The sequence below is a fragment of the Opisthorchis viverrini genome, assembly GCF_000715545.1.
Source record: "Opisthorchis viverrini unplaced genomic scaffold opera_v5_451, whole genome shotgun sequence".
Lineage (NCBI taxonomy): Eukaryota > Metazoa > Platyhelminthes > Trematoda > Opisthorchiida > Opisthorchiidae > Opisthorchis > Opisthorchis viverrini.
The window spans coordinates 194,898-207,339 of record NW_008752113.1 but is presented as its reverse complement, the minus strand read 5'-3'; the positions used below and the strand labels follow the sequence as shown (position 1 = coordinate 207,339).

The 12,442-nt window shown below is 41.8% G+C and overlaps 1 protein-coding gene across 1 annotated transcript in view; it reads left to right on the top strand.

Annotated features, from left to right (window-relative positions):
* Positions 1-3,061: 3,061 nt before the first annotated feature.
* Positions 3,062-12,442, top strand: part of T265_15367 (hypothetical protein) — a gene marked incomplete at both ends in the record, with an annotated part of 12,574 nt that continues 3,193 nt past the window's right edge. The window contains 3 exons of the mRNA XM_009177751.1: positions 3,062-3,085; positions 4,318-4,446; positions 10,630-10,807. Coding sequence (XP_009176015.1) covers positions 3,062-3,085; positions 4,318-4,446; positions 10,630-10,807 — 331 coding nt within the window. The remainder of the gene's footprint in view (positions 3,086-4,317; positions 4,447-10,629; positions 10,808-12,442) is intronic.

Genomic DNA, 12,442 nt, shown 5'->3' with positions numbered 1-12,442 from the left:
AACTCTGGTATGGATTGGCACAGCAGTCATTCCATATACAGCAGAAACATCGGAGGTTAAGAGAAGACTGTTGAACTTAGCCACCATTCGAGTAGCTTTCTAGAAGAAAAAAAGCTACGCTCAGTTTTGGTGCAATCGAAAGATTCCTTGCCGGTTGAAAGGACTAGAGATTGTGTATAAAATTAACTGCAACGATTGCACTAAGGTTCACATAGAACAAACTGCCAAGGAATTACGCACAATAATTAGTGAGCACAAAATAGGAATGAACAAACCACCAAGGAATGCAGAAGACTACCAACCATTAGTCAAAGAATCAACTATGGTAGTACATGCCTTAGACACGGGAAATCGAATAGATCTGGATAGTGTGGATGTTTTAAGACGGGAACTACGATTCACACCATAGCAGCTGATAGCCGAGACGGTGGAAATTACCAGGCGTCACAGCGTAAATAGAATCGAGGGTGTGGATCTGGCAAAAGTATGGAAAGCGGTCTTAGATAAGCCGAGTTGACATGTGAATGTGTGGTTGTCAATCCACGTAGAATCATTAGCGAAAACTGGGGGGTGGGGGTGGAAATTCCAACCAGACCAAAGGTCATAGCATCCCACGTACACAACTACTTAGCACTAGCTCATCCACACAGAGGGACAGAAAGTTCAAACGACGTTCAAGAGGAATCAGCAAATGGACCCAACAAGGAGAACTAGACCGTAGGCTGGACCCAAACACATGTAGGTTTTCCCATCGACCCAACACTCCTTCACCCACCCTAACAAACAAAAATCCCTCGGCTGACACTCAACAGAGACTTAGCTCGACTTAGCTGATTAGTTCTCCTTCCGCCTTAAATCTCGACCAACCTCGAAACCTAGTCACTTGGGCTGACAAAGCTTTTGTGTGAAAACTGAAACGTTGCCCAGCAATAAATCTACCGACTGTCACCAAACTTATTCGAAATCCATGACTACCCAATCGGTTCTAATTAATTTTCACCTGATTGAATGTTTTTTCTGGAAAAACATGATCAGGAGATTAAAATGACCAGGAGACTCATGTGTAGAGGGGAGAATGTCTTTCTACGATTCTCTTTCACGAGAGAGTGAGGCCGGACAGATGCATTGTACTCTAAACTGCTGTTCGCAGTAAGTAATTCATGCCACCACTCAAAAGATATAGTTCCATCCGGCAAACATGGTGAACCTCAGCCTATGACACAGCCTCTTAGGTGCAGGACTTTCGAAAGCTGCTTTGCGATAGCATATATCCGTTGATTAATCTTGAGTTTATCCTGATTGGAGAAAGGCTTGAAAAAGTGTTTTAAGTGCTCTTATGGCTTTCCAAGTACCGGATATATATGGATTATGCTTCCAGAATCATCTAAGGATTTCCAGCATACATGTCAGGAAATTTTAAAAAACTGCGTGTGTTGGCTACAGCAGAATCTTATAGGTCCCAAGGGTTTGCTTGCACACAACTTATTTGGCGTGGCCCCAAATGGACACTCAAGATGTTTTCACACAGCTCTAAATCAACTATATCATAGGACATGAAGTAACCTTACTGTCGTTGCAGTCTCCCATCATCAACATATGCTTGAATACATTAAAAACCAGAGCATACATATTGGAGGGTCACGTGTTCTTCGTGAATGTCCACTATATCGCTCATTCAACGACATTGTTTAACTCCAACAAAATATGATATGAGCAGGCTTTGATCTCCCTTAGGACCTTGAAGACGTGACCATGACTAGCTTGGAGCTCGACGGGCTACAGTCACTAATCAGTGAGTTCGACTGTCGTCATCGCTGTCACATTGTTGACATATTTATCACGGTGAACGGAAATCTAGGCCCCGGATGCGGTAAGTAATGCATTTAATGCGCATTATCCAGCACCACTAACCGCTAATCTCCAGGCGTATAAAATCAAGCGTAATGCCAGCCAACTCGTTGGACACGTCATCAAGTTGATTCCAAAAGTATTTCATTGTCATAATAAAAATTCAAAGGATACAGACGAAAACTGTTAGCAACATCTAAAGCCACACTATGGGTTCAGAAAACAAAATGTGCATAATTCGTTTTGGTCTTGGATCCAAGTGATTCCGATACAAAACTTGAATAACACAAAATATGACAGCCAAACAGGATAAGTGATTAAGAGATATGACTGACAAGCTAACAAACTTATCTCTTATTTTGTGAGGTCGAATTATAAAACCTTTATACTGCCGACTGGATGCTCGTCCTTTCCTATCTTGTGGTTGTAAGGGGCAGCTAATTAATTCGTCGAAAGTTTGCTCGGAAAAGCAGTTTTCTATATAATGAAGCCACTACAGGTTCACGCTGTGACTTCCATTGAACTTAACACATCAACTTAACACACATTTTTAAAATCGATCTAACTACTGTGTTTGACAAATTGCGTTCCATTTTCCAGACACCACAATTTTTTTATGATAGTAATGATTTTACAAGACAAAACACTTACTGTGGGCAATTCTACTTTAGGCTCAGAACCACAGTCAGTTTATCAGGTAAAATACAGGACTAAATTTTGTCTGGAACAATCAACTACGCTCCAAAATCATGAAGATTTTCAAAGTTCCGGAACCAGACGTTTGGGATATTTTGTCAGCATCGTACTTGAAAAAGGGTAAGAAAAACAATGCTATTAGGCGATTTCATTTAGTGTATTCTTGTCTGCCGCAACGGGTGAAACGGATTAAAATGAAACAAACCGTATTGCTAGGCGCATTGATTATTTGGACAACGTGACCGATGGTCCAGCCAGTGTTTACAAGTATAGTTGTCTTGGCCACCAACCCACCATACAAGATTCCTAGCACAACATTCTATGTCGGTCCAATGACGTGGGTTGAATATTACCACACATCCTTGTTGCAAGCTGCCAGTTTTTGTTGGTACCGTTTACCCCATTAATTGTCATATGACTCAACAGTGGAAATCGATGCGTGCCAGAATAATCAATATTTCGTTCGTTCGAATATTCAGCTCATCAACTGAACCAGGAACTTTGCCGGTACTATAAGATGTGTGAACCAGCTGATCTTAACGTAAGTTGAATCACCCTGTTTCAGTCAATAGTCTGATCTACTGCAAGAACAAGCTGAGCACTAATTACATCGGTCTGATGTAGCTGTTTTTCAGCTTTGTATTCTGCACCAGCCTGCACTCCAGAAGAGGAAGTCTTACAATGCAGTGTTTCCAAATTTATCCAAAGATATCCACATTTTTGCAAGATTATTTAGCTTAGAGCAAAAGTTTTAATTAAGTCAGTCACTTACTTTGTGGGGGACACACTGCAGTATCATCATCTATCAGAATTGAGGAAGTTGACACAATTCACTTTGGTTTGTCAGATTACCGGGGGTACAAAACCCAATTCCAAACTAAAAATTGTCTTTTCTGACAGTCACTTAAGCTATAACAGATTGCTAGTAGTAAACGTCAATCAAGAGGTAAGTTAACTATCATCTTCGTGATCCACAGAATGTCCATCGAGATCATTTGGTGAAATGGGATAACCCAGTTACTTCTGTGACCCCAGCTAACGAACTTACCCAGACTGTGTTTAGTAAACTAAGGTGACAATCTGCAGTAGCCAACACTCAAAACTAACCTATCTGTGTTTTGTTTATTTGCAGGCGGAGAAAAGATTAAACTAGTTAAATAATCTCATAGTGTAAAATATAGAAAAAACCTTTTAAATGTAGTACCTGGTATACTGATCACCCTATTTATGGAGGCTGGTAACAAGATAGGTGAGTTGACGGTAGACCCCCAGCTGACACTCAGTATGCTTGTCATTAAATATCATTGAAACGATGCTGACCAACTATTACAGGCGCTGCAATTAATAAGTTGCTGAAACTTGCGAGAGACTGCAAATTCCAAATTTTGTTGCAAATTTGTGACAACACTCACTCTACAACGCCAGTCCGCCGAGGCAGTACAAGAATCCAGACCATCAACAAAGATGAAAACATCGGTATGGTGTGTGATGGGGAAGTGATGTTACCGGTGTGTTTGGGGGACGGATCCGAATCTCATGGGAGATTAACAATTTTCCTAACACTTTTAACAAACACTAAATGGTGGCATGTTGTTTTTTTGTTATTAAGCTTGATAAAGTCAATATTTTCCCAAAGCATCACTGTAAAACGGCAGTATATTTTTCTGAAAAGACTACACCCATCGCTGACTCAGATGTTTATTGACATTTTGGCTAACGTTTCAAACTTGAACTGTCAAAGAACTTTATCCTTCCTCCATTTTTATATGGAAGTCATGGCGCGAAGTTTTGGTCCTTATGTTCTACCCCCGAGCTCGTGCAATGGCCTACCGCAACGCGCTGATCAAAGAAAAGGCCGTGGTCCACAATTATAAGGGCATTCTCGTTGGCTACACAGAGCAGGTGGGTTGAATTACTAACTGCCAAAACTAGCGTAAGGTTGACTAATCTCATAGCAAGAATTGCATCGTAATGATTGGCGAATTCATCTTATTAAGAATGAAACACATGTAACAACCGCATTTCCTCCTGTTGTAAAAACAAAATTTCAAATAAACTGCGCATCACAGTTCGTGAAGACCAAAAACTCAAAGGGAAACATGGAAGCAGAAAAACGAAATTAGAACGATTGTGACAAAACGTTTTACTGCAATTCACTTGTTCAAGCAAGCTTCTGCTGACAAAATAGGTAAAACCTCAAGGCGTGATGTATTTGAAGACCTTTTTGCGGTGGCATCTGCGTGTTCGGTTCAAGTGGATACGAGATAAAGCGTTTAGAAGATATAAGCCTTTTTTATCCAACGTCGAACAAAAGCTCTATCTCCTGTTCTGCACAATGTGATCAGCTCTAGAAAACGTAGCTTTTTTGTCAGATTTAAGGTTAACCATACATTACGAGCGTTTTAGCAGTGGTATTAACAAATTGATCGCATTTAACAATGTAAATTGTTATAGCGGTTCCATCTTTCTAAACTCATTTTTGCTCTGTGCTCGGTGAATGCTCCAGTTTCTTGTTATTCTCATCACCATCATCATCATCATCATCATCACCATCATCATCATCATCATCATCATCATCATCATCGACAGCATGACATCAGTGTTCAAAACCGATGCTTCACTGCCGTACAATCATGATTTATTTGAAAATCTTATTGTAAAGAGAAGAGTAAAGGTGGACGCGGGAGCGACTTGGTGTTAGCTAACCACAATCATTCCGAGGTGCGTAAACAGGGAGGTGGTCAACCCTTGACTTGGCAAAGGAGTATGAAGGAGATCACGAAACGCTTGGGTGCTGTCGGTGCTTCTCGCCTTCCAGGCTGGGACCGCGTGATCCTCACTGTGCCTGGTTGGAGACACTACCAGACATGGCTGCCAACCGATGTCAGTGGCGTTCTTATTGTCAGATTATTGTTACTCTGGTGCGGATTTTAACCTAGTAATCCAAACAGGCTATTCATCTTCCTCTGCTTCGTTTCTGAATATTTCATACGGGTAAATGTACAGATATATTAAAGCAATGGTAGTGTGCTCATTACGGACTTATAACCTTTGTGGAGCAAGCCTTATCTGGAGCAGGTAAATATAATCGAGCTTGTGGATCGAGAGAGTTTGTATCCGAAATTCACATATTGGTGTTCAACAAAAACGGGCCGTACCAGTACAATCTTGTTACAAAGAAAGAGATGAAACTGGATAGGAAAGGAATCTCTCGCTGATCTGCTACAGTTATTCTGAGATGTCTACAGCTGCAGACGCTCATTCAGACATAAACGCCAATGACATCCGTAAGCAACCATTTCTCACTGTCTCTGCAACCATCCGTCGATGGCACCACACAGACCCCATCCTGGAAGGCGAATCGCATCGACATTACCCGAACTGTTCGTTATCCCCGTCATTCTTCTCTGCCAGGTCGGAGATTAATCACTTTTGTGTTTTCATCACACTGAATTGGGCACGGAAAGCGACAGTCTTCGGCAAACGACGATGCGGTATGCGCAACACACGACCAAAACACTTCAGATTGTAGTGCTTGGCAAGTCTTTCAGCCGAAGTTGCTCTTGTGCAGCTGAACACTCGTTTTCGAATTGCATCCACATGAGCTAGGGTTCTGGGAAACAATTATCGAAGACCTGAAAAAGCCTCAGTTTTGCTGCTCCCACAGCACAGAACAACTTGTACTGTAGGCTGGTACATACCTCTCTTGGGAGTAAGGGATATTCTACAAACTAGCAGACTCGACTCGAGCATTGACCTCACCTGCTGTACTGCATGCAGGCATGATGCCGATTGTCTGCGGCAAAACGGTTCATTTGATTTGGGTAATGTAGGGATAGACCAAAATGAAATATGAAACAGGAATACTGTCTCACGCTGACGCAATTTAATTTACTTACAGCAAAGTGTAAAAAGTTTTGCCAAATCTTCATTTAAAAAATACAAAGCTAACGCAGCACAATGAGCTTAACCCAAACATACCACTGATGTGGCTGGCTTCCTCAATGAAAATAAAATTCACTGCAGAGGAACTAGATTCTACCGAAGAGGGAGTATACACTTCTTTATGGGCTCCGCTGAAGTTGGTGAATTTAATTTAACCTTTCTATCAGTTTGAATCTTTCTGTCCTTTCAAAATGAATAGCAGGGGGAGCCCCTGAGTTTTGCCTGGTCGTCAAACAGTAAAAGTAACCTTGGGCATCGATACTGCATTTGAAGTACAACGAGATATTCACCTCCCTCTCAATACTACTAGCCAAAAGTCAGAACCAAAAAGTATATCAACATTGTTACTGACCATTTATCCTATTTGACACAGCACTATCAACAAGGAAACACGTTAACGTGTACCAAAATGCTTCTTCGACGGCTGATTACTGTAAAGATCAATTGACTTCCCCTTCATTTCTATAGTGAATTTTCTCGTTTAGATCAATACACGGGCAAGTGTGATGTATCATTCAGCTTTTGGTGCACTTTTGGTGCAAAGCTGCCCTGCAAACTGAGGGAACCAGGAAGGTTAGGTTACTACAACGTTGTTTAAGTCTAGATCTGAACAAACCGGAATCCAGGGTTGGTTACAAATCATGGACATTCCGGCAGTAGTTTCGGGCCCAAATCACTGAACTGCCTTAATTCACTAATTTATTACGGTGACTTTTCCTGACAGTCTTGAAATGTTGTCCTAAGAGGTCGTTTTATGAGCCAATTAGCCGAATGCTAAAATGGAGAGCACAGCCCTCTGGTTTGCCAGTGGACAGTAAATTTCAAAATGCCGCTTGGAGTAACGTTTAGACCAGGTCCACTAGTGCGCCATCGGTCACCGTACTTTGCTTGCAAACATGCAATGCTTGTTGAGACCTTATATTCCCTTAAAATTGACGTATACTGTGTCTCCAAAACGCGATACAAGACCGTGGTTATGCATCTCAGAACGCCAAGGATGAACTCAGCTCTTTCACATTTCTCCCTCCGTGTGTCTGGTGACCCAGAAGCGATGACTCGTGGAATATATGGCGTGGGAGTTGCACTCAGCTCCAGAGCTGAACGCGCTTGCTGGATTGGATCCCAGTGAACAGTCGTCTCTGCGCCGTCCGGTTATCCAGTTCAACGAAGCTCAATGCCTCTCGGCATAAAAAGCAATGCCGGTTTGCAGTGTCGGCTTATGCCCAACAGACTACAGTTTTGAGGCGGAGAATGATCCTTTCTATCGAGAGCTATCCGGGCTCATTCGTCAAGCAAACTTCACTGATATTTTGATCCTTGCAGGCAGTTTGAATGCTCAAGTAGGTCGTCTGAGCTCCTTGGAATCAAATTTGTGTGGTCGAGTTGGAGTCATTGCTCGCCGCACAGACAACGGCGCTCGACTCCAGTTGTGTGTTCATCATGAACTGTTTCTGGCAAGTACGAGATTTCAACATAAACGTTCGCATCGCGTAACCTGACGGCCACCGACTGCTAATCAACCGTAGACCAAGTTGGACCACGTGGCCAGCAGCCACCGGCGGAGAGCCATAATTCAAGACTGCCGTTGCTTCTAGGACACACCACTAGATTTTGATCACGCCATTGTGTGTGCACGCTTGACAGGCCCTCGCAAGTCAGAAAGAAGCATACCGATCCACTGTTTTCGAAGAACTACCATAGCTCAACAGTATCGATCTGAGCTGGCCCAAAAACTCTCCAGAGTAAACCAATACTGTGGTGACAGTGAACATGTGGATGAAACGTGGCAAAATGTGAAAGGAGCTACGTTAGCGGCTTTCAGTGCTGTTTGTCCGACTCCTCCAATTCGACCACACATCCACCCAAGAAAGCAATTATTGACCCATAAACTACAGTTCACGCAGGGTGAACGCAATACTGTCTATCTAATGAGATCTTTTGAATGAAAAAATGCGAGTGGGAAATCCGAGGGGGACTTCACATGAAGAATATCGGAAGAAATAGACCCTGGGCCTGATTAAAATTTATGTAAACTTCCTCCTAGTCCATCAGTCTTAAAAATTTTGATCCATCCAAACGAACGAGATCCCTTGGCCAACAGTGGCTCTGACTTAGCCTGCTGGTAGGAACAGATCTTGACAATTGATTCACTTTCTTGAAATTCGACCTAATTATTTGGCCTCATAGATTTTTGTGTCAAAAACGAAACTTTCTCCAGTAGGGAATCTAGTGACTATTCTCCAAACCCTTAAAACGACAACCTTCAAACGGTTCTCAGCATTCTTGAACTGAATGCACCAACAAATATCCCGCGATGACTAAAACACTACGCTACTTAATAATTTTTTAATCTAGGAACATTGGACTAAACTCTTCAAAAATTTTCAGAAATTTAACCTAGCGACAGTATGTTTATAAAAAAAACTAGGCTCTGAGAGAAAAAAGCGAATGGTCTATCGTCAGCAAGGTTCTGACTTTGGTAACAGGATGTAAGATAACAAATAATATCTTTGCCTTTCAAGTTATTACGGAACGTGAGTGATTTTATTCACAAATAAAGCGTTGTTCAGTCCGGTATGTAAATCTAAATGAGCCTTTGAATCTCAACGGCTACAGATGACTGCAATAACAATGGTAACGGGTAGCTTGTAGACATGTAGAGCGTAAAGAGCGATAGAGTACTTCCTTTCTGGCTTTAAGCACCTTTGACCTAAGAAATTTGATTGAGATAAGTTCAGCACAGTTCAGTAAAATCTAAGTGAAACACCGCCTGTCACATCCATCAGGCAGACAATTGTAGCAATAGACTTGAACTGATACTATCAATAGCATCTATACACCATAGGCACCCAATTCACAGTGTGCGACAACATTCTGTACAGAGTGCGATCACAGATAAGAAAACTGATATTTGCCGTCATCTACCCGGCTTTGCTGTCAGCTGCAGTGAATTTCTAGACAATACCAAAATCACAGACGAAGAAATTCTTGGACTAAATCAGATATAACAAAGCTGAACACCGTGTAGTAAACGATCGTGTACGTCCTTATATGAACATTTGAAGGCGCTGGCAGATCCGTCATTTAAACGTTTAAGTAGCCGGTTGTCAAAGCCACAATGGAGTCCGATTTCTAAGAGCGCACTTAGATGTTAAAATACTGACGGCGACCTAGAAATTCTGATTAATGTACAAACCTCCGTAGCACAGTAAATAAACATTCTTTTACAATAATGGTAGCATTTTAGCTTTAATATTCAATCAATTCGGTGTTTGCTTTGCTCTGTTATACAACTATGAAATGTTTTCTCCCGTTCATTCCAAACGTTTTAAAGATCTGTTGCACAACAGGACTCGACTGTTTGTTGACTCTAACAGAATAGTTGTTTTTCGATACACCTTAATAAACAACTAGAGAATTCGGTGCCTGCATCAATAGAGATATACTATTTTCTGATATTTTTCAACGAATCTAGTTGGGGGATCGCATCTGTTTTAGTAGTTTCAATGATTTTTAGCTTTGCGCTAATCGAGAATTTTATATTTTCGTGGCATTTACTGGTGCATTCTTCTTACTGAGAAGATGCTGCCAGGATACAATGCCCTTGGTAGTGGTTTCCCTGATAATAATGCTTATTTAAGTAAACATATTTGGGAGCATCTTTACCATAAATGTAGTCCGTGGTCACATCAGTGAATCTCCACTAACGTGACTACTCAACTGAGGGAGCTATGTAACGGCCGCTGAATACCCTAAAATCGACCCTAAAGCAGATTAAAGTAGACCTGTTAGTACAGTATTACGACCGGGAGGCCTGTTGAAAATTAGCAGAGCATAATTCCAAAGTTGAACAGCACGGCCTCTTTGAAGGTCACGCTATGCATGCTTGGGTGATGGCCACGTGTGATGTGACTCAATCAGAAATGAACATGCCATGCGTAGACTGCTTTGTCGATACCATATAACACGCAAGCAGACTTCGGAAGATTTTTGGCATGTACTTCTCGTTCAAAATCTTCCTATTAGCTGCAATTCGAATGTTTGTTTACGACTCTAGCACATCACCTGGAAATAAGTTAGGTTTGATGAAACCAGTATTTAACAGCTGTCTGAAATAATCACCCTCTCCGAATTATTTAGATACAACACTTTGAAGGAGACTGGGATGACCGAATCTGCGTGGGCGTACTGAAATTTGCCAACACACGCTTGACAAAGCTCTGGCTTGAAAGTGACCATCCGGTTCGCCAACCCGACTTCTTGGACCAAGTTGAAATACTTATCGTGCCGTTACAGAAAAACGATATGAGTCAGAAAGGTAGGCTCCTACTAATGCTTCGTCCAAAATGTCCAACAAACAGCTGCTTGAGGCCGTTGACAGCTTCCACGGATAAGGCGTTGATTTTGAGCACATAGTAACCTCTGTTTATTTTGCTCCGTCCTTTAGCTAAATTCGGTTTCAAGAAAAGGGGCCATAAGTCCAATTTAAAACGACGTAAAAAATCCTCTTAAGGTCCTAAAACTTATCAAGCCCCTATCTTTGGCTGCCCATAACTATGGCATGGCTTTCATACATCAATTAGAGAACAGATAAGTTGTGGCCAAGCAGGATATTTTAGACTAATTTATGCAAATAGCCAACATACTGAAATAGCTCTAAAATATCGCTGCTGACTGATTATGAATACTAGGTGGAATGTAGAAAAGGATAACTTGTTTAAAAATGTGTCAAACGTCCCAGGCGTCCCAAACTGTAGCAGAATCGACTTATGGTGTTTTGACGGTCCGGAGGATGGTAGTCTCCGGAGGATCCGTCAGTAGATATTTAACGTAAGACTCTATTGGGATTTCTCTAGACAGCACGCTCATGTTTCTTTTAGCTTTGTTTTTTATCAGTACTCGTGGCAGCGAAACTTGGGATACTGACCGGTTGGGAACCCAAAATATTTGCAGTTTTTTTTCAGTTTGTCCCTAGTTTTGAAGCCTATATTTGACCCTTTCAATCTTTGCTGTACTTCGATAGTGACCTCTGCCTGCTTTGGAACCACTGACTAATTGACAACCAGTATTTTATTTTAGAAGACGAATGTTCCACATTGACTAGATTGTATTGTGCTGGGGCTAATAAATGTTCCATCAACTTTATCAGCTTGCAACTGCCTTTTTATCAAATAATGAGCTTAAGATGTGAAAGGACAGGGAGCTTATGATGTGCACTTGTTTATCAAAGTTAGGGGCCATACAAAACAAAATTCGGTCGTACGCTAATTGTATGTAAGTGGTTTAGTTATACACGCAGCGAAACCTGAAAGCCTCTACTAGTCAACTCAATCGCATTGGTAAGTACCTTCTTACCGGATGTGGAACATGAGATTGGACAAAGCAGTGAGCAGAGGTGATGTTGGGGATACCAATATCCCCCAGAAAACGCTGTGTTTTTATGTGTGCTAGCGAACTCCCGGCATCTTCAAGGTCAAACTATGAAAAATCAATTGCCTATTGATACTCCAAGGAAATTTAAATCCGACCACGTACAGGATACTTTTCTTTCCACTGACTGGGGTTCGGAAGCTCCGGGCATCGCCTGTTGATCGTGTGTTGTTGGATTATTAAAGTTGTGTCCGAGGTTTTCGTCTTCTTACTATCCGCCGTGCTAGGAGTCTGGATCAAGCAACATAGCTGGGGATAGAGTATTGCCACAATCCGCATTATCATATTGTTTGCTCGCTGCGTGACAGAACCGTAACATATTTGGCGACGCAAGATGGAGGCAGCACAACTGAAATAAATGTTTGAGCAACAACGGCAGCTTATCAAAGTACTTACGGAGCGACTATCAACTACATCTTTGGCTTCACCGGCGGCGTCGAGCGTCCCACAGTCGGTTGATGGAATCGCTGGCAGTATCAACGAATTTTGCTATGAACCCTCAGCTGGCATAACGTTTGATGCT